Source organism: Sylvia atricapilla, chromosome Z (assembly GCF_009819655.1).
Source record: "Sylvia atricapilla isolate bSylAtr1 chromosome Z, bSylAtr1.pri, whole genome shotgun sequence".
NCBI classification, from domain to species: Eukaryota; Metazoa; Chordata; class Aves; order Passeriformes; family Sylviidae; genus Sylvia; species Sylvia atricapilla.
The window spans coordinates 46,271,273-46,292,454 of NC_089174.1; the positions used below are offsets into that span (position 1 = coordinate 46,271,273).

General features: G+C 44.7%; 1 protein-coding gene across 1 annotated transcript in view; it reads left to right on the top strand.

Moving 5' to 3' along the window:
* Positions 1 to 21,182, top strand: part of CORO2A (coronin 2A) — a 63,453-nt gene that overhangs the window by 40,187 nt on the left and 2,084 nt on the right. Inside the window, exons 2-11 of the mRNA XM_066338957.1 lie at positions 1,154 to 1,354; positions 6,382 to 6,498; positions 11,311 to 11,460; positions 11,915 to 12,094; positions 13,483 to 13,599; positions 15,827 to 15,931; positions 16,269 to 16,365; positions 17,909 to 18,021; positions 19,074 to 19,164; positions 19,434 to 19,699. Of these exons, the coding sequence (XP_066195054.1) occupies positions 1,154 to 1,354; positions 6,382 to 6,498; positions 11,311 to 11,460; positions 11,915 to 12,094; positions 13,483 to 13,599; positions 15,827 to 15,931; positions 16,269 to 16,365; positions 17,909 to 18,021; positions 19,074 to 19,164; positions 19,434 to 19,699 (1,437 nt within the window). The remainder of the gene's footprint in view (positions 1 to 1,153; positions 1,355 to 6,381; positions 6,499 to 11,310; positions 11,461 to 11,914; positions 12,095 to 13,482; positions 13,600 to 15,826; positions 15,932 to 16,268; positions 16,366 to 17,908; positions 18,022 to 19,073; positions 19,165 to 19,433; positions 19,700 to 21,182) is intronic.

Here is a 21,182-nt window from a genome sequence, read left to right on the forward strand (position 1 = left end):
GACGAAGTCCAGAGGAGGCCACAAAATTGAAAAGAGGACCAAAGAACCTCCCCTGTGAAGACAGGCTGAGAAAGTTGGGGCTATTCAGCCTGGAGGAGATAAGGTTGTGGGGAAACCTCATAGCAGTCTTCCAATATCTGAAGGGTTCTAGGGAAGACTGCAGGAGAATGACTCTTCATCAGGAAGTGTAGTGGTAGGACAAGTACTAATGCATACAAACTGAAAGAGGGGAAACTTAGATTAGATATTAAGAAGAAAATCTTTGCTGTGCGGGTGGTGAGATAGTGGAACAGGTTGCCACTTCCCTGACAGTGTTCAAGGGTGGTTTGGATAAGGCCTTGGGCAACCTGGTGGGAAGTGTCCCTGTCCATGTCAGGGGGTAGGAACTAGATGGTCTTTAAGGTCCCTTCCAGCCCAAACCATTCTATGACTCTGTCATTCTATGATTTTATGAAATCAGTTACATCAGGTGCATTAAGCCTCACTGCTCTCTGTGAGAAGGGGTTCTTGTGTTTAGCACACTTTATGTGTCATTTAAACACCATTTAAAATGCTGTCTGTCAGAGGACTGTAGTGCAGTTATAAACCAGACAAGCATAACATATTTGTCAGTGGAAAAAACATCAACAGGTGACTGTAACTATTCCTATGGTCTGTTAGACTTCTTTTTTTCTGTTCATGTAAAGAAAATTTAGAGTAAGATTTGGTCCTCAACCACCTGAGGGCTAAACAAAACATGCATCCAGACTGGCTTGTTCTCTTGTCGTCTTTCATGCCTTCCTTACCCAAGATGTTGTGTTTTCATGCTTTCTGAACTCTGTTGTGCCAGAATTCATCTCCTCTTAGACTTGCTGCCCTATGGCCCTGCCCCAATGGTAGGGACTGGCTGGCACATCCACAGCCCAGCTAGCTGCTGGTGCTGAGAACTGTAATTTCTTCGCCACACTCTCCTCTCTCCATCAGAAATCTGCAACAAGGCTATGGCAAAGGGAAGAGAAAACTGTATCTATACCTTATTCTGGCTGAGGCTTGGTGTGAGCAGACCAAGTGGGGAGGGTGAGCCGGTGGTGGGGAGAGGGGAGTGGGACTCTGCAAGCCTTGCTAGGATGGCCTGTCCTTAATGCCTTGGGATGTTGTGTTTCTCTCCTTGCAGATGTCGTGGCACCCGCAGTACCGCAGCTCCAAGTTCCGGCACGTGTATGGCAAAGCTGCCAGCAAGGATAAGTGCTACGACTGTGTGCCCATCACCCGCAACGTGCACGACAACCACTTCTGTGCCGTGAACCCCAGCTTCATCGCTGTGGTCACCGAGTGTGCGGGTGGCGGCGCCTTCCTCGTCATTCCCGTCAAGCAGGTGAGCTCCCCCACACCAGCTGGCTTTTGAGACAGGGTCCAGAGGCTGGAGGAGGGATGGGCTTTCTAGGGAGCTAGATCACAGAGGATAGTCAGTTAATTTTGTGACTCAAATTGCAAAGTGATGGAAGAGGCCCCAGTTGCCCTAGCAGGTGACTCCTGGCATGTGTGTATTTATATGTCTTGCAGATTTTTAACACCTTGCTTCATTTTACAGCTCATTTGCCTTTCTATTGTAATCAGAGTAATGTGCTGTTCAGATGTTTGTCTTCTGGGAGAAGCTGCAAATTAAAAAGTATTTAGTGGACACAGAGGGCAAGAAAGACGCTTTAGTGACATGGATTCAGCTGTGGCCAAAGGAGAGTATGTTTGGTTCTATCATCTCCTTTGTGAAAGAATGGAGACACAGTTTCCAGGCAATGAAGCTCTTAAACTTCAAGCACTGATGTTGTGAGGTCTTTCCTTTTAGAAACAAATCCCATGTATATGAGTTTTGATGACTTACGATATGATGAGAGGGAGAAGCTGGCCATCTGATGTTTATTGCTTCAGTAAAATTAGGCATGCACTGATGTGGATTAACTTCAGTATGAGATTACGATCTGTCTGGAATCAGGACAGAACAGATGAAAGGCAAAAGCTCAGCCTTTAATTAAAAGTTAATTGATGGTGTTATTGCAATGCCACTTTTTCAATATATATTTGCTAAGGATGAAAGTGAACTGGTTGTGCTTGAAGAACCTAGCACAGTTTCCGGCCCTTCTGGACTTTGTTAATTCATTCCTTCAGTGCTGGTGCTGTTTAGAGACTGTCCTTCTAAAATTAACCACTACGCTGTTTTTCTTGACTGAGTCACTTCTGCCCCCGCAGTGATGGTCTGTTGAGGCTCAACAACTTCATCACAAAACTGTATCTGTAGGCAGACAGCTGTTGACTGTGGGGTGTGGTGTGAGACCAAGCTCTCAAAGTGGTGGCAAAAGTAGCTGAAGGTGCTTGCACTGCTTACTATTAATTTTTCTGTCTTCTCACCTCTTCTCAGCTCATCTAGTCTTTGTAGTAAGTTTTCCTTCTTACACCTGCTCAGATACTCCACCCAGTTCTGAAATATTGCATACAGAAATCAAAGGCATGGTAGAACTAGAAAGATACAGAGAAGCATAATTAAAGTTTGTCAGTGAACTGTGAGAAAATATGAAAGTACTTTAATGTGAGGAAAGACTTTGCAGTTCAGGCCTCAGTCAGTCTGGGAAAAAAAGGCAAATGAGCAAGATGTATAAAGGTGTGAGGAGAAGAAGTTTAAGGAGCAACTCTTCTTAATTTGTTTGGTGAAGGGGATTCTGGAGACCAGGGAGCAGACCATTAGCAGCTGATGTAAATGCTGCTGCAGTTCAGATGTGGGGCTCACTGTTCTGGATGCTGATGAGTCTGGGAGAATTAACGACTTCAAAATGAAGCTAGGGAGAGGAGTTGATCCCTTGAGGGTTAACCTTTAGTTGTGGATCAGGGAAATTAGGTGCTTCACACAGCTGCTCTCTGAATACCAATTCCTGACCCATGCTGGGGGTGAAGCAGCCTCAGCCCCCCAAAGAAAGGGATTCCCCGAGTCAGGACCTTTGATAGCAGCTACTTTGTTTTGTCTGATACACCTCCAAAGTGGTACCATCCGGTGCAAAGCAGAAACTTTTGACTTGTCCGTCTGATGGTGTGTTTTATTGTGACTGCCATCTCCCCCTGTGAAGGTGAGCTACAACAGACAGTGTACTGGACACTTAGACCCTCAGCTGCCAGGGCATCAAAGGCAGCCTCTTCTGGAGATGTGTCTGGGACAGTATTGCCCTCTTACAATGGACAGCTGACTGTGGTTACTTTTGACTGGATTCACAGGAAGCAGACACATGCTGAGTGTGACAAAGTATGGAGGTAGAGCCCAAGACACCAAGAGCAAGGATGTCACACATTTGGTCAAAGCAAGAGATAGTAGTCAGGACAGGGAGGGCTGCACTTGCTGAAGAGGATTAACAACCTGTTCAGGGAGCTGTTCTTGTCTCTCCCTCCAATGCTTTCTTTATCCATGTGTTGCTGCTGGAAGGGTTGTCTGCCTAAGGAATGAAGCCTCAGCTTTGCTCTGTTTAACTGCACCTCCTTGCTTGTTTGTTGTACCTCCTCTCCTGCTGAGTCATAGACACAAAGTTCTCTCATCTCTCTTTGAATAAATACCACTTCTTTCCTTCTGCACCAGTCTTCTTCTCTGAGAGCCTGGGGGTGAGGTAGAGCTGGGGACATTGGAGGTTATGGAGAGAATGTCCTAGATAACCATCCTTTCAGCAGGCCTTTGCATTCAACCTCTTAAGAAATTAGCTGAATATTTGCCATCACTTTGGAAATGGTCTGTTGCAGGGTGTGTCAGGGATGTCCTGGTGAATATGTGCCACTGAAATCAGCTGGGTGGAATGACAGCACATCTGAGCAGAGAGGGAAGGGGTTGTGGCCACGGGGGCTGCCTGGTCCCCGGAACAAGCAGGCTGACTGTAAATCTTGCAAGTTTGAGGAGACATGAGCTCAGTGACTACAACTGAGAGACCAACTGCTTTCCCACAGTATGGCCTGTGTGTGGATGTGCTGGGGAAGTGTATGTACACCATGCCAAGGAAAGATCTTGACTGAGAGGGAAATTTTGTGGCCTTCTTTTGAAGTCCTGCCTCTTTCCTTCTCAGATGACCAGTCTCGGTTGAGACCACATTGGTTTTTTCCTCTGAAACAAAAGGAAAGTGAGAACAAGGTCCCAAGAGACAGGAGATTATTTGTGCCCAGGTCTGCCATCTTCAGTTTTTCACTGTGTCAGCACCAGGTGTGAAAGGGAGGACATCTGCGGCCATGCAAACCTCCTAGACAAAACTCCCCTCCCTTCTCTCTGGGAACGTGGACTGTAAAATGAAACCGATGCTGACCCCTCTGGCCTAATGTAACTGACTCACATGTGAGTGCTGTGCTGGTGCCCTATAGGTGCAGAGGTGGGGCTCACCTACCTCACTGTAATCTGCCCTGAACAAATCTGCTGGGAGAGTTTTGATAGATGTTCCACTACAAGTGATTTTTGTCAGTGAGCTCCAAACTTTTCAAAATGCTAGAATTTTGGAAAGGGAGTGGTTGAAAAACTGCTCATTTTCAAGGTCTGCAGCAACCGTGGAAGTCAGGTACCATTTCATGGAATGGCAAAACATCTAGTTACTGAAATAGCTTTTAATCTGTAGAATGAAATTTCCTCCAGCAATGAAGACCTTCACTTCCACATGCAGATGTGCATATGAGACCAGCAGCTCTAGCTTCATGTCCTGTATGTTTGTTGGCTCTTGGGGGATTCATGTGTGGTGAGTCCTGCTCTGACCCAGGGCTTGTAATGGGGCAGGTGAGACTTGTGGCTGGGAGGACAAGGGCTCCTTTACCAAAGCCTTTTTGGGAAGTGGGAGTGAGGTGAGAGAGAGCTTTCAGGGATTGATCAGGCAAAGTGGGCTTAGGACAGCCTGGGAGTCTCCTAAAATGGAGTGGGGAGCAGACAGGCAACAAGCTCTGAGAGAGACAGGGTTCCCTTAGAGATCAAGGGATCCCTGTGGATCCAGCTGTCCACCTCTTTTAGTTGTCATCTTGAAGCCAAGCTCTGAAGCCTACAAAAGGACACTGTGGGTGGAGGAGTGCTTCTTATTAAAGACCTTTTTTCTCTCTTCTGCCTTTTGAAATCTCTTTGCATTGTTGCTGTTATAAAAGAAAATTGTTTTAGACTGTAGTTTTAAAAAACACAGTATTTTACATTTCAAAGCCTTTGGATGTTCCATTTAAAGCAGGTTAGTCCCAGTTTATGCAACAAACTTTCCAGTGAAGCCAGAATAGTTACACACTGGTGTCCTGTTCTGTATTCAAAGCTGCATAAACCTCCCAAAATTTAAAAGCTGGGAAAATTATAGGGGCAGCAGTGATTCCCCTCAGCTCTGCTCTCCTAAGGCCCATCTCTGGAGAGGTGTAGTGAGCAGTACATCTACAGAAGAGTCTACTTTCTAGGAGAGCGCACATTTGCAATCATTTTGGTCCACAATTCTCCCAGGCGGGAAGCAATAAGCTGGTAAGCATCAGCAGCTTGCCATCATGTGTCTCTTCTTAAGTGACTGACTTTTGCTCTTGAACTGATGCCTGGGGTGGGTCGGGGGACTCTCCATACTTCTGCTTCTTACAGAGGGAAGCAAGTGTTGCTTCAATGTCAATAAAATCACCACCGCCCTTCCTACCATTTAAATTTCAGACTTGACTACCACAGCTGAGACCATGCCGGCAGTGTGGGTTTATTCAATGCAGTACAGCCCCCATGTGGCACAAGGCTCTCAATACACTTTAGGGCACTTCGTGTAGGATTTGTGTCAGTGCAGATGGCAACTACAGATAAGCATGTGGGTAGGGGGTTGGTTGGTTTGTTTGTTTGTTTCGGTTTTTGAGAGTCTAGAACGCTGACTGAATTTGGTGAATGGCTGGATTTGAATGCAATCAGAGAGAAATAGGTAGCTTGCTGAAAGTAAAACTTTGTAATTTGCGTCACAAATAACTTTTTGCTAAACCCCAAACCTAAACATTTTTTCCCTGCTTGTAGGAAATGTCTTTTGAAGGAGAGTTTGCTGGTTTTTGTCCCTCTATCAAAACATCTTTAAAAAATGTTTAAGATTCATGTCATTCATAGATTTTTCTCCTCCAAGTTACATTTTGACGTCTGAACCTAATACTGTCTTCTAATATACGTGTAGGCACGCAAGAAATTTTTTGACAGCAGCATGTATTTAGGAAGGCCTGGGCAGTCTTTCCATTCTTTATGGTGGTATCATCAAGACTTGACCTGCAGGGATGGCAAAAACCCATCCTTAACAGACAGAGAGCACCTAGGGCATTTGGAAGACAACAATCAGAAAGAAGTTTCTTTCTGGAGCTGCCTTGAATATGTCCTGTAATTCCATGGCTCACCTTAGGTTTGATTATATATTTTTTTTCCAGACAGGCAAGCTTGACCCACATTATCCCAAAATATGTGGGCACAAAGGAAATGTTCTGGACATCAAATGGAACCCATTCAATGACTTTGTAATAGCTTCATGTTCAGAAGATGCCACAGTAAGTTTACCACCTTGTACTCTGTGTTAGTATCCGGCTAATTGCTTTTTGGAGAATGAAGTTAAAAGAAACCAAAAGCTCATGGATGTGATGTGAAAGCACGCATTTACTTATTTAAGAAGTCAGGTAAGAGTAAGATTCCTTTCTTTGTCCTGAGCTCAGACCTTGTGTGATGCCTTCCAGATGATAAACCAAATCAGTGTAATAAGGAAGAACTGGTTTGTGGGGGCTTGTGCTTTTTTTGGTGTGTTTGTGTGATAAAAACAAAATATGAGTTTAAAATAGAATGGTTGTTAAAGTCTAATCTCTCTGAAACTCTGTCTTTACTTTAGAATAAAAGCTTCAACACAACAATGAACTGGACCAGCTCTTTTAGATTAATTCCCTGCAGAGCAACTTTGAGCTTGTTCCTGCAGTCATTTGATCTGTAAAGTCATGCTGGATCAGTTGCCGTGAGGAATAAATGCATCATATTGCACACAGTTTTCTGCAGTGAGTGCTTTGGCTGAAGTTAGTATGGTTAAGATGCAGACACTATAGCAATTGAAAGATTCAAGTCATGTTTGTAAGGGACAATTTAGCTCATATCTACCTATGGAAAGGTCACTTTCAAAAAGTCTTGTAATAAGTGTGATGTTGACATTTTTGATAGTGAGGACGTCTGACTAGCTACCATGCTTTTTCCAGACATCACATATGAGATCCTACAGGGTTTATTCTCACTCTGCCATACAGCATCAGGGAGGATTTTCCTGTAATTTTCTCTATCCCTGGCTTGGTTCACTGCTCTGCTATTTTAGTTCTGCCAAAATGTCACTCATATATATACGCTTTTTGGATTGTCTTTCCTGTTTACTTTTCTTTGCTTGTTTGGATAATCCTTTGGCTTTTTTTCTTTTTTTTTTTTTTTTAAAGGCTTCTTTCAGTTTCTGAACTGATGGTTAAGATTTTATTTTATCTTCCAACCTGTATGCTGGGTTATTATCTTCCAACCTTTATGCTGTCTCAGGAAGTATGACATAGCATCACTTAATTGGCAGAGGCCACCATGGCAGAGGCCACTACCTTGGTCACTATGTTGAGCCTCATATGAGAAATGAACACAATCTTCAAAACATCCCACTGCAGTTACAGTTGAAGGGGAGGTTAGGTGGTTTCTTTCACCACCTCTCTAGGCAACCTGTTCCTGTTCTTCACTCCTCCCATAGGGAATTTTTTTCCTTCTAGTGTAGTTGATGACTGCTGTATCCTACCCTGAATTTCAAGACAGAGCCTGGCTTTATTTTCTTAGTAGTCTTGTAAGTACTGAAGGCTTTTATCAATTTACCCAGAAGCTGTCTCTTCTCCAGACTGAGCAAGCCCATCTCCCCCAGCTTCTACTCACAGGGTAAAGTGCTGCAAACTCCTGAGTATTTTGGTGGCCTCTGCTGGACTCACAAGTTTATCAGCATCTTTCCTGCACTAGGGGGTACAAAACTGGATGCATTATCCTCATCTTTCCTTTCCAGTTTTCTCCAGAAATTTCACACTGGATCATTCATCAAACAGAAGAATGGAAACACAGAGCATGTCACTGGTCTCAGTACCACACGTTGTCCCAAGAAGTCTGTCTGTTTGTGACTGTACTCTCTTTTTACTACTCTTCCATCCTCATCCTAGCACCAGCTATCTTAGGGGTCCTCTGCACTGTGACATGGTATAGAGACATCTCCTCCCTGCCCGCTAAGTAGCAAGAATAGCAGACTGTTTCTTGGTGTGACTATCTTTTCTTATACCTCGTAGCAAGACCTTGGAGGTTACTTCATTCAAGCCCTACTCAAAAGAGCTGGATTCCCCCAAGCCTTGTTTGGAAGAGCTGGGAAGATCTCTAAGGCTGCAGATCCAGTGTCCTCACTAGGTCCTTCTTCCAGATGTTGAGTATCCTTCCAGGGAAAATGGGATGCCTTTGATCTCCAGGCATTCTCATATTGCCATATATATCCATTGCCTTTGGTGCTCTCCTTATGTACCTTCAAAGAGTTTAGCTCCATCTTCTCTGTGCCTTCATGCTATGTAGTTGAAAGGCAGCCAGAGACTGAACAAATTGTTTTCTTTCCAGCTCTCCTCAGATCCACTGTGCTGCTGAGTCCTCATCTCATGTTTGCTGTGGGATCAGTATCTTCACCCGGCCTGTTCTGTAGAGCTCAGATTGGATATACTGTTGAGACATCTTCACAGCAGTACTTCCTCTGTTTTAAGAGATTGAGAAAGATTTTTTGGGGGTCACAAAGGTTTCTACTACTTACTGGGCTGGACATAAGAGGAAAAGCCTTCCTTCCAGTCTGTTGTTAAAAGACTGGCGCTCTCTTCCATTTCTGAGCATTAGTAAGCCACTGTGCAAGTAAGACTTGTGTGCAAGGATGCATCTAATTTGCTTACTGGGTTGGGCTTCCCTTTGAGGAAGGTACAAGCTTCTGAGCAGATGATGGAAATTTCACTTCTCCCATATTTCTCAGAGGTTTCCTGAGCATTAACCAGCCTTTCTGGAGCTTGCCTTGGTGGTACCCTGTTACCAAAAATTGGTAAAAGTAAAAACTCCATAATGCTAGCATAGCATTAAGCAGCAGACATTCTTTATTCAGCTGGATGCATGAGGGGATATCTCCTCCAAAATACCGTGCATGCTGACTACAGAAGAAACTCTGTTTGTATACTTTATTTTACCCACATAGTCACTGATTTTTCCCTGAATAAACATACATACATACAATGATATTTTCCCTCAAATCAGCAACACATTTTCTCTCCTTTTTATGCGTGCCTTCTTCTGTCCTGGGGATCTCTTTGGTCATCCCTGGTGGTCAGTGACTCCCAAAGTCATACTTGACCACATGATCAAATGGTAAAAGTTGGCACAACTGGGCTGGTTGCTTTCCAGTTCTTCTTACAGAATGGGCATTGTGCAGTTCCACAGGCCAGTGGTTTTTGAAGAATAGGCATTGTGTTAGCCCACCTGGTGCAGACAATTTTTCATCTGGCAGCACTACAGCTATCTTTTGTGGCACATAGCTGGAGCTATGTCGAATGGTACTCTTGGGCATGGGAAGGATTGTATGTTCTCTGTGAACACTGATTTCCACTTCCCACTGCTGTTTCAGGCAGGTGTAAGACTAAGGCCAGTGCAAATGCCTAGGGGCTGAGAGTTTGAGCTTACCCTCTTATCCCTTCTTTTTTTTCTTGGCAAATCATCAGACATGAAGAGTTTAGCTTGTTGAAGATCTGCTCCCTTCTGGTTAGAGGGGAAACTCTGTGCCTTTTACTTCATTTTATCAGGCCTTCTTCAAGATGTAGCAGGGTAGACAGCTTGTTCGTGCTTGGACTATCCATGCCTGCCCTGCAGGCCTGTGCCCAAGACCTACTGGTTCTGCACACTGAAGAACTAGCAATTTCTGCCATTTAATGCAACCTGAGATTCCAGCCAGGTGCTTTTCTCTGCTTTTTATCACCAACCATTTCACAGCATGAGGAGTGGATGGTTCATTCTACACAGTTCTTGTCAGCATGAACAAAACCTATTTTTCCCTCTTCTAGTCTCTCAGCCCCATTCCTTTTGTGACAGCTGTTGAAACTGTGAAGTCTGATTGCAGAGTGATGTTTTTTCTAACTGCTGCAGAAGTTCATGTGGATACTGCTGGACTTTACAGCCCTTAGGTTTCTAGTGGGCTTGGTTCCTTATTGGGATAAACACTGCTAAGATGAGTACTTATGATGTTTTCCAGGCAGTCCCAGAATTTGAGTGCACTTCTTACTTGTCTTAGAAAGCAGTGATCCTCATCACCCAAACAGTAGGAGACTTGGGCAGCTGTAGATGATTTCCGCAAACTGTGTTCCAAAGAGAATTTCGCTTTTGCTTCAGGCTAAGAACTGGAAAAATTATGGCACAAACATAGTAATTTTCCTAATTTAAAGGATTAATCATCTGTTGGCATCCTGAATACTGTATTTCCATGGTTAGTGTGACAAAAACTCCTTTTATACCCACATAGGTTCAGCCCCTCTTGCTGGTTTCCTCTATTGTTTTCTACCACCACAGGAGGACTTTTGTCTTCATGCAGCATCCTTCTGGAAGGACCCAGAGCTGTAGGTGGGCCTGTTACAAGACAGCATGCTCCCAGTGCTGAGTGGCTTCAGTGTGGTGCTGCCCAGTGTCTCTGCTCAGGGTGTCTGCTTTGAGGCCACTTGTGTGGTGTTCTGTGAACCTTGGGAAATGGCTGTGTCATTTGCAAAGCATTCAGCACCAGCACAGCTTTCTGTGAAACATAGCTGTTGCCTGACCAGAGGAGTTCTCAGTTCTTCTGCCAGGTGACATTGAGTGGATCCTCAGGACCAGGATGAAGAGGGCCAGCAGGACAGGATTGAGCTTGGAACAATCACTGCTATATCATAGAATCATAGAATTACCATATCTTTTGGGACTCAGATTTTCTGGCTCCTGCTCAAAGTTTATTGAGAGGCAAGGTGTGCAAGATCAGTGGTTTTCTGCTTCCCCTTGGGAATGACTTTTCGTAATGATGCTGACAGGTCTAAGGGTTGGATTGTCAAATTTAAAGAAACCCTGGTAGGAGTGCTGTCTAAAGATCGAACATAAGGAGGAGTTTTCAGGTCCTTAGAAAAGTAAAGATACAAATGACAAGGACAGGCATTCAAAAAAGCCAAGTGCATTCTAATTCACTACAAAGAGAATAATAATTCCAAGGCAATTAATGGCTGTTGGGAAATTCCAAATTAGCTCCTTCTCAGGAATCTGATGAAGACCCATCCTGTGCCATTCAGGTTAAAATCTGGGACATCCCCAATCAGTTGCTAAACAGAAACATTACCACTCCGAAGAAAGAACTTCTTGGGCATGCTCGAAGAGTCGGTCTGATTGAATGGCATCCCACGGCTGATAACATCCTCTTCAGCTCTGGCTATGACTACAAGGTGGGTCTGTGCTCTTGGACATCCTGTTTGGCTGTGTATTTTGAATTTTTTTTAATTTCCAGCTGTAAGATGGTACTAAAGAGTTTGGAAGTTTCGTCAGGGGGAAATTGCATGGTGACTGAAAGGCAAAAGGATATTGCAATAAGTTCAAAAGGACTACCTAATTTTCCAGTCTTCTGATGAACTTCAGTCTATTCTGCACTTATCATTCACTGAGTTGGATACAACATGCAATGACATCTACTTTTCTTTGTGCTAGTGCATATATCTGCACTGATGTTGTCTATTTTTAGGTATAAAATGTGCCTACAAAGTAGATTAAAATATTGGACATTCTTAGCTGACACTGATACCTATACATGTAGAAAAAAGACAAAGAAATAAATAGAGTACATAAAGTCTCTGGTGTGTGAGACAGCAAAGGGCTGAATTGTTTTTATTATTTTTGTTCCAGATAATGATCTGGAACCTTGATGTCAAGGACACTGTTCTTTCAAAGCCAGTGAAAATTCTTGACACTCACAAAGATGTGGTCCTCTCCATGTCATTCAACACAGATGGCAGTCTCCTTGCCACTGCTTGCAGGGACAGAAAGATACGTGTGATAGACCCTCGTGCTGGAACAGTCCTACAGGTAGGTTGAGTTCAGAGGTTGATGGTCTATCTGATCTCATCTCTTGGAGTGTTTCCTCTCCTGAGTAGCTATAAAAGATGATGCATCTGTGCCCTGCATTGCTCAAGGCACTATATGGTGCTGTTCCCTTCTACTTTCCATGGAACGCTTGCTGTCATTGTTGAAAACAAGGATTTTGTATCTTGATAACATGTTTCTTTCTCCTTGAAACCTTACTTGGATTGTATTATTTTCATAAGTACCTCCTGCAGCCCTCTGAGGGACATCATGGGAGGGAAAATAGAGATGAGGTGGGCAGGTGGATGCAAGTGTACGTATGTTCCAATGATCAAGGTTGTTCTTGTTGCCTGGATTTTGTTGGCTAGGTGAACCTTGGCTGCATATCGTAGCTATTTGGACAGGTTTGTGTACACAGAAAGTCCTGCCTGCAACTACTAGAGACTGTTGCCTTGCAAATATGAGAATCAATAGTTAGGGAGGTGTGAATGGCTCAGCTGGTCAGAGCAGAGTGCTGATAGGACCAGGATTGTGGGTTTAATCCCTGCATGGGCCATTAGTTAAAGAGTTGGACTTGATGGTCTTTGGATGTCCCTTTCAACTCAGAATATTCAGTGATCTGTGGTTGAGGTTTTGGGAATGATCCTGAAGAGTTTAGGCCACCTTTTTTCAGATGCCTGTGAAATCCTGCTCAGGGCTGGAGCAGTAGTTCAGCTAGGCTGAGCAGATCTTTCAGATAGTCATGTAACATGAAACGTAGCTATGCCAGTTGGTGGATGGGGTCCGCCGCTTGGGACCCAGAGAGCCACAGCCACCCCAAAGGATGTCTCGCTAGAAACAGCTCCTTGGGGTTCAGGCGCTCCTCAGCTGGCAGAGGGGCTTCTCAGCATCGGGCAGAGCAGTGATTTTTCAGCTCAGTGATTTCAGCTTTCAGTGATTTCAGCTCAGTGATCTTAGCTCATGCCCTTGTGAGTTAGCCCCTCTTTTAGCCGGCCGTGGTGAGAGAGAGAGAGGTCTCGTGTGGAATTTCCACAGGTGGTACTTTATTGAGAGGGTACCAGCGAAAGGGATCCAGGGACGAGGAACCTCTGCTGACCAGAGAAAACTCAGGGGTTTTTATGGGACACCAGGGTGGGAGGAAAAGGGTACAGAACCAATCAATTGTAACAGATCTACATAAAATCCCGAGGGGGCTTGTGGGTCTCCAGCCAGGTCACCGTAGCTAGGAGGTTTGCCTTTGTCTTAGGTGCTCTGGCTGAAGTTGCGAAATTCTTCCTTGACTCCTCAGCTTGGCTCCCTCCAGGGCAGAGCAGCCGGGGCTCCGCCCACCTCCACACGTAGCTATGCAACAGATGTTGTCTTACTCATGCAATGTCCTTTCTCTTCTACAGGAAGGAAGCTACAAGTCTCACAAAGTCAATAAAGTCTTATTTCTTGGAAACATGAAAAAGCTGTTTTCTACTGGAACGTCTTGCTGGAATAATAGGCAAATTGCATTATGGGATCAAGTGAGTTGGACCAAAAATCTTAACCATACCAACTTCAGTTTTCTCTCTTTTGTTGTCACTTTAACTTTCCACCTGCCACATACACAAGAATTGATTTATAAGAGCAATTCAGAAGTGATCTGTCAGATTCCTGAAGGGTGACAGGTCTTATTGCTATGACACCTAACTGAGTTTCTGGAGAAGTTTTCAACATAGAACCCTAAGAGAACAAAGTGAATGCTGTGCCTTTGTCCTGGTTTTGGCTGGGATAGAATTAATTTCCTTAATAGCTGGCACAAGGTTGTGTTTTGGATTTAGTATTGAAAGCACACTAACATTTGGGATGTTGCTAAGTAGTGCTAACCCTAAGTGAAAGACTTCAGTGTCTCATGCTCTGCCAGTGTGCAGGTGCACGAGAAACCGGGAGGGAGGATATCCAGGACAGCTGATCTGAACTGGCCAAAGGGATATTCTATACGTCATACTAGAACGTCATACTCAACTGGGGGGAGTTGGCCAGGAGCCATGGATTGCTACTCAGGGACTGGTTGGGCATTGGTCAGCGAGTGGTGAGTGGTTGTGTTGTCCATCACTTATTTTTCTTGAGTTTTATTCCCCTCTCTCTTCTTTTCATTACAATTGTTATTGTTCTATATTTTGCTTCTTTTTTCAATTACTGAACTGTTCTTATCTCAACCATTGGTTTACCTTTTTCTGATTCTCTTCCTCATCCCACCACGGGGAAGTGAGCAAATGGCTGCATGGTACTTAGTTGCTGACTGAGGTTAAACCACACCAGCCCAGTACAAGAAGAAATTGTTCAAACGACCTCTGTGTGGTTACTGTAGCTCTGACTTAACCTGGCTCTTACTGGTCTTACTGGAAACTGGTCCTGGTGCTGGAAAGAGAAATGAGCTCTAGACACAGCCTACTCAGATGAAGCCCTCAATGAAGAAATGTGTTGAGTGTTTTTGATTTCTGATGATTCCTGACAGTAGAGTACTGAGGTAGTGCTTAATTGGTCATTTCCAACATGTGATCTCCTGTCAGGATGGCTGCTAGCCTTGTGAAACCCTGCTCTCATCTACCCTTTCATATGCAGTGAGGTGTTTTTACTTTGTCAACATCTAAGTATGTCCCTCTGCATCAACCACCCATGCAGCACGATCTTTTCTCTCTTTGTAGTGCTGTCAGGCTTTGTTACCAGACAAAGCTGGTAGACCAGGCCTATGATTTGCTATGTTTTGGCTATGTTTGGACATAGCTTCTTTGCACATGTGAAAGGCAAAGCACTATACTGCTGTCTGAAGGCTTTCCACAATGCTAAGCAGTACTGTGACATTTCATGGGTGTTGTGTCAGGGTTTTACGTGCTTGGTTTAAGAACACAGTGGGGAAGATCTGTGAGGGAAGGTATGTAAAGCCTCCTTTGGAGCAGGGATTGGCACAGGCCTGCCCAGCAGGCCTCTTTCTCAGGTCGACACCCATCTTTGTGTCTAAACAGAAGCTCTGGCTTGCTGCAGCCTGCAGCTGGTCACTTCTTCAGGAGAAAATGTGTGTTAACCCTATGCCAAATGCATGTTTATGTGAGAATCGCCACATGAACAGCCATAGGACACCAGAGTCGGCTGTATCAGTCCTCCCAAAATTACTCCCTTCAGCAGTGCAGGAATAGCTTTGTACAAAACATGCCAGCTTTACATAGGGAGTGGTGTACTTTGTCCTCCTACATGGCTTACCTGCAAAAGGCCAGTGGGAGATTCTGTCCTTGCAAAGGCACCTCCCCACTGTGCAATGCTGAGACTGCTTGGCTGATGCAGACTGCTTTTATGGGTGGTGCATTATTGTGAAAGTATTGCCTTGACTAGAGGTTTTAAGAGAACATGAGTAAAATTCAGTGTGAATTTTACACCAGCAATGCAGGTGTACCTTGAAGGCCCTGCATCTCCTGGGGTCTGGCCCATGTAGAGGCAGGCAATGTTTCTTACTGTATCTACCCTGAAATGCCATCAGATGCCTGAGGTGTTACAGTGGTAGGAACTGATGTCCTGCCCTCAGTCAAGGCCTGTGACAAAATACCCCTTCTTCCACCCACAGAGCTTTGCTGCAGTCTGTGCATGGCCCCTTGCTCAGGACTGTGGGTCATTACAGAGCTGTGCTTACTGCCAAGTGGGTTCAGGTGAGGTGTCCCGGACTTGAGGTGACTGACAGGTGACTGCAGCTGACTCTTTTTCCTGTGTCCTGCCCAGGATGACCTTTCTGTGCCTTTACTGGAGGAGGATCTGGATGGCTCCTCAGGACTACTGTTTCCCATCTATGACTCTGACACACACATGCTTTACGTGGTGGGAAAGGTAAGTGCTTTCCATATCAGCAGCTGCAGGCCTGTTTGATTCTGCTGTCAGCCTGTGTTGTGACAGACTGAAGTCAAAGATGCTCCTGAAGCATGTTAACATAAGGATATGAGCAGATGGGGTGGCTTCATCATCAGGCCACATTTACCATGTTTACAGATGTACCATGTTTATTGTGGAGAGGTACACAGCTGGGTCCTAACCTTCCCATATAGGATTTTGAGGGTAAACATTTGGTTTACTGTTGATCCTGCATGCCTTCTTGGGGCCAGGAAATCTTCTCAGACTGTCATGCCGAACAGCAGAGTCTGGCTGATGTTGATTTTCTTTGCCTTAGGGTGACGGAAACATACGGTACTATGAGATAAGCCCTGAGAAACCATACCTGAACTACTTGATGGAATATCGTTCTCACTCACCACAGAAAGGAATTGGTGAGTGGCAGAATGTCTAATGTTACCAAGAGGATTGTGGCTTCTTTCTTTTAGAGGCTGCCAGAGTCTAGGACTATCCAAGATACCATTTAGAAAAGAGAATGGGTCAGGTTCCTCCACACAGGAATACAGGCACTTACAGTCAGCTTGCCCAAATGACAGGTAGTATTACAGGGTCAGGGCTAGGAAAGGGCCCTTTTGACCAGCAGAGCATGGGCTGGGCAGTTTTACCAGTCACTGCTGCATCTCCTCTCACATAGTGGTGGAAAGGAGGATAGTCTGGATTTAAAGGTGGAGAATCCTCCTTTCCATTTGTTAGTCTGCTTCAAGATTTTTGTAATTGAAATCTATTTCCATCATTCCCACTCTGTGATTTCTGTGGTAACAGATGCTTCACAGCTTAATGCTTTCAATCTTTATTGCTTGTATATCTTCTTTTTTATTGACATTTCCTATTTAGAAATAGATCTACTATGATTAGGTCACTTCTCACCTCTTGGAGACCCTTGCTTATTAACCTGTGTATTACCCACTGTTTAACTAATTCAAGTCACAGCCCTCAGACCTTACTGGTAACCCTTTCTTGAGCCTTCTCTAGTCTACTCTATGAGTCATATCCCTCTGCATGTTTCTAGGATTATTAACACCCCTCCACACTATCTGTGGAGACTCCTGCTCTTAGAGGACATTGGTACAGATATTGGCAGCACTGAATTTTGAGCCTGCAGCTTGCCTTAAAAAAATCAAAAGGAATATATTATTTAAAATGCAACTGTAAGGATGTCCTCATTATTCAGTTTTTATAATCCTTCCAGCACAACATCCTTATTTCTCATTGTCATTGTCTCTTTAAAAGTCATGGAAAGGAATTGTACAAGTGTTTCTAAAAGGCCTAAGTGAATTATGTCTACTTCCCTAACCTGCTTTGCTCAGCTGATCAAGCATACTGCTAAGGTTATTGTACAGAACTTCCTTTTCCGTATTTCCAAAGCAAAATACTGTGTGAAGGAACAGAGTTTAGATTCACTTTTACATGAACACATAATGTAAGGAGTAACAGGCCTTCATGTGTAGACTCTACTCCTTAATCAAGTCACTGGGTACTAGTAGAAAACCAAAAGGAATAAACCAGGACCTTTTTCATGCTGTGATAAACAAGAAATCTGTGCTTTGGTTCATTTCTACCCTCTAACAAGAGGCCTGCGGCAACAGTTTAGGTGTCCTGATATCCCTTGCTTGTCATCCTGGTATTCAAATCCTGTGGCATCACCTGCCAGTTCGGTTCTGTTCTGGTCATTCTATTTGGAGCCCATTAGAGTGAATAAGGAATAGGAGGCTTAGCATAAAAACCACACACCCACAACATAATCTGACAGAAAAAAAAATTATTGTGTCTTGTCATTTGTGCCAGTTTTGGATGCAGATGTTGAACTGTGCTGATGCTATGACTACTTTTATTGTTTGATGACCCTTTTCACATGGCTGATGACATTAACTTTCCAAAGGAGATTTATACTCCACTTATTTCATGATCTTCTCCCAGGAACGATGCCAAAGAGAGGTCTTGATGTGGCAGCTTGTGAAATTTTCCGTTTCTACAAACTGATTCCAACTAAAAGCCTTATTGAGCCTGTCTCCATGATTGTACCTCGACGGGTAAGTCAACCTCAGGTCATGTTCATATCCCAGGAAAATACCAGTGGAAAAATGAGGGCAGGAGACTAGGTAAAACAAGAGATTTTCTCTCTCCTGGCATGTGGGACATAGATGGCCAGTTTCTGGGGCAGTCCTGCCAACAAACCCTATCTGAGTAACTCAAGAGTTACTCAGGCATTAGGTGTCTGTTTAATGTCTGACTTTCCAGGACATGCTACCAGGTCTGCTAGCTGTCTGTAAGCTTCTCCAATAGAATCTGTTTGACATAATAAAGGAAAAGTGGGAGAGGGGTTGGAGCTGATGTTGGGCGGCGTAAGAATCTCCTTGTGGAAGGAAGAAGAGTCACCCTGGTAAAACAGGAACTATGAATCCATGGGTGTCTACCCATGGTAGAGTTGTGTTAGAGACAATTGTTCTGCAGCATGTAAGGCATGACCTGTTGCACTGAGGGTGATAAAGGAGTAAGTCTCAGAGCTGGTGTCATTAAAAAAAAAATGGGCCTTGAATCTGTAGCTAGCCAAGGTAGCTTCTGTGTGACCATGTGAGCATAGGTACATGGGAAATGTCAGTAATGTGCTCTCCACTTCAAGAAAGTAGAATATGAAAAGACGGTATGAGTTCCTTGAATTCAGAGACACGAGAACTAAGGCTCATATTGCAGCTTTCAACCAGGTGTGTTGCTCCAGCTTTATATCCTTGGCCAGTTTCTGTCAGTTGATGATTAGCTGATACTTGTCCATCCTTTGTGTCTATGTATTCATCCTTAGGAACATGATTTCATGGGAGTTGAGTTAGCCTATATCAACCTCCTCCAGTCTGAAGACCTTACTGGCACAATTTAAATTAAGCCTTCAGATGCAGTTCTTCTGAGTTGAGGTGAGGAGCAGAGAGGTTCAGAGCAGGTGAAAAGACTTTATGTCCAAGCTGGTGAGCGGTCATGACACTCTCTGTGCTGAAGGGGAATAAATTCATTTATCCATCACAATCCAGTATGATCTCTCTAAGCCAAAATCTCACTGACACAATTACTCTGGACTTCTGTTTGTTTCTAGTCGGAATCATACCAGGAAGATATCTACCCCTTGACTGCAGCAGCCCAACCGGCACTGACAGCACAAGAATGGCTCAATGGAATTAACAAAGGTCAGCACATGGAGGGCTCCCCAGCCCTTCAGCTCCCTAGGGCTTGGGTAAGCTGCTGCCAGCTCTCTGGCCTATTACCTGCCAGTGAAAAGAGGAAAGAAGGAAAAGGAGAGACATAGTAAATATATCTGGAAGCTAAAATAATTAGGTGGCTATAAATTCTGGAAGCTGCTCCTCTCAGGTTCCTCCATGTTTATCTGTGAATGAATTGCTTACAGCTGATTTCTGGGTGTGGTTTGTGAGTGTTCACTTGTCTCTTCCCTCCCTAGGGCCTCTCTTGGTGTCCTTAAGGCCAGGCTCTGAAGCTGTGAATTCCCTACCACAGTTTCTTGAGCCAGAGACACTTGTGAAAACTACTGACTTGAGCCAGCAACAGGGAATGGGAGGAAGAATGCAGGACAAGCAGAGGCCAAGAGAGATTGAAGATGGCAGAAGAAGGTTGAAAGTGGAGGAGAAACTGCCAAAAAATGAGCAAACGTGCCTCTCCAATGGCTTTGGCATATTTGAGTGTCCACCACCAAAAACTGAAAATGAGGTACGAATGTCTGAATGAAATGTTGGGGCCACAGGAAAGGACAAAACCAGATGACAAAAGGATGCCATTCACACGGTGGCAATTCAGGGAGGGTTTATTTTGCATACTGGCATCAGTACAAGCTCTTTGTGGTGCAAAAACTCTGCCTGCCCTGAAGTGCCACATGGGTAGCAGAAATATGGTCCAGCAGCTTCCCAGCTGAGGGGGTCTGGAAAGTGGGGGGTGGTCAGCATTCTCACTTCCTAGGTGTTCTCGTGGCACAGACCTGCCTGATGGCTGGCTGGGGACAAGGAGGTCCTTGTGACTTCCAGCTTCTGGAGAAGACAAGGGGGTTTATGGAGGATAACCCTTTGATGAGAACTGCAGCCAGCAAGCCTGTTGAGGCAGCAGGGATTTCTGTGAAAGGAGTGGGTGTAGCCCTGGTGCATCCATGTAGTCTTGACTGCCTGACTGCACTGTGGACCTTGCAACAAGAAAAAAGGTCTACCTCTGCAGCTCCCTGCTGAGGTACAACTTGTTAGTGCAGAGCTGTTGAGGTTGGCTGCTGGCTGCAGCATGCACCTAGGAAAGGCTTTAGAAATGATCCAGGCAACTCCATGACCTGTCTTTGATCATGGAAAGCCATCTCTATGTATAAAAATCAAAGCTGGCACAGTGGTGATTTGGTGATACATCCCTGTAGTGATTTGTCAGCCTCCCACTGTTGGCAGCTCAGGAACATTTTCAACTACGTGCAGTGTGTTTGCTTTTAGGAACCCTGAAATGATTTTTCTACCTATACCTGTAGTGAGGTCCCCTTTCATCTCTGCAAGAATTTAGCATGTGCACCTTGATAAGGCATGAATTTCCACATCTGAATTTCCCTGTGGTGTGAAAAAGGATATTTTTCCACATATTTCTGAGTTGGCACCCCAAGGTGCCAGAAGCAGCCTTTGCAGAGTTGGTGCATGTGTAGTGAAAGACTATGCTAGTCCCAACTGGAAGAAGAGAAGGTACTTGCCCAAGGTCAGAGGAGATGTGGCAGAACCAGGAATTTAGACTCTAAATGCTTCCTGTGAAACATACGCAGTCATAGCCCAATCTAGTGGACAACAGGAGCACTGCTGATGTTGTCTGCTTGCTGAAGGCCTTCTGTTCTAGTTTTCCTTCTTGGCTTGGCCAGCTCTGGGGCAGGCTTTAAAACTAGCTGACGCTGGGCTGCGGCCTCCCCCTCCCCCGCCAAGCAGCCCGGGGGACAGAGGGGGCTCGGCCCGGGGGCGCCGCCATTCCCCCGCAGGCCGCAGCTCCCGGAGGCCCATGGTGTGAGCCTGTGGCCTGCCGGAAGGGAGACTCCCTGACCTTCCTGGGCTGATTTTATACTTGTGTGACCCGAGGTGTACACCTGTATTTAATTGGCCAATCCAGCCATCTGTCTTGAAAGTCGGTCACTAATTGGTTTTTACCATCCACACTAAACCAACACACCTCCTTCTTAGGTGTTTCT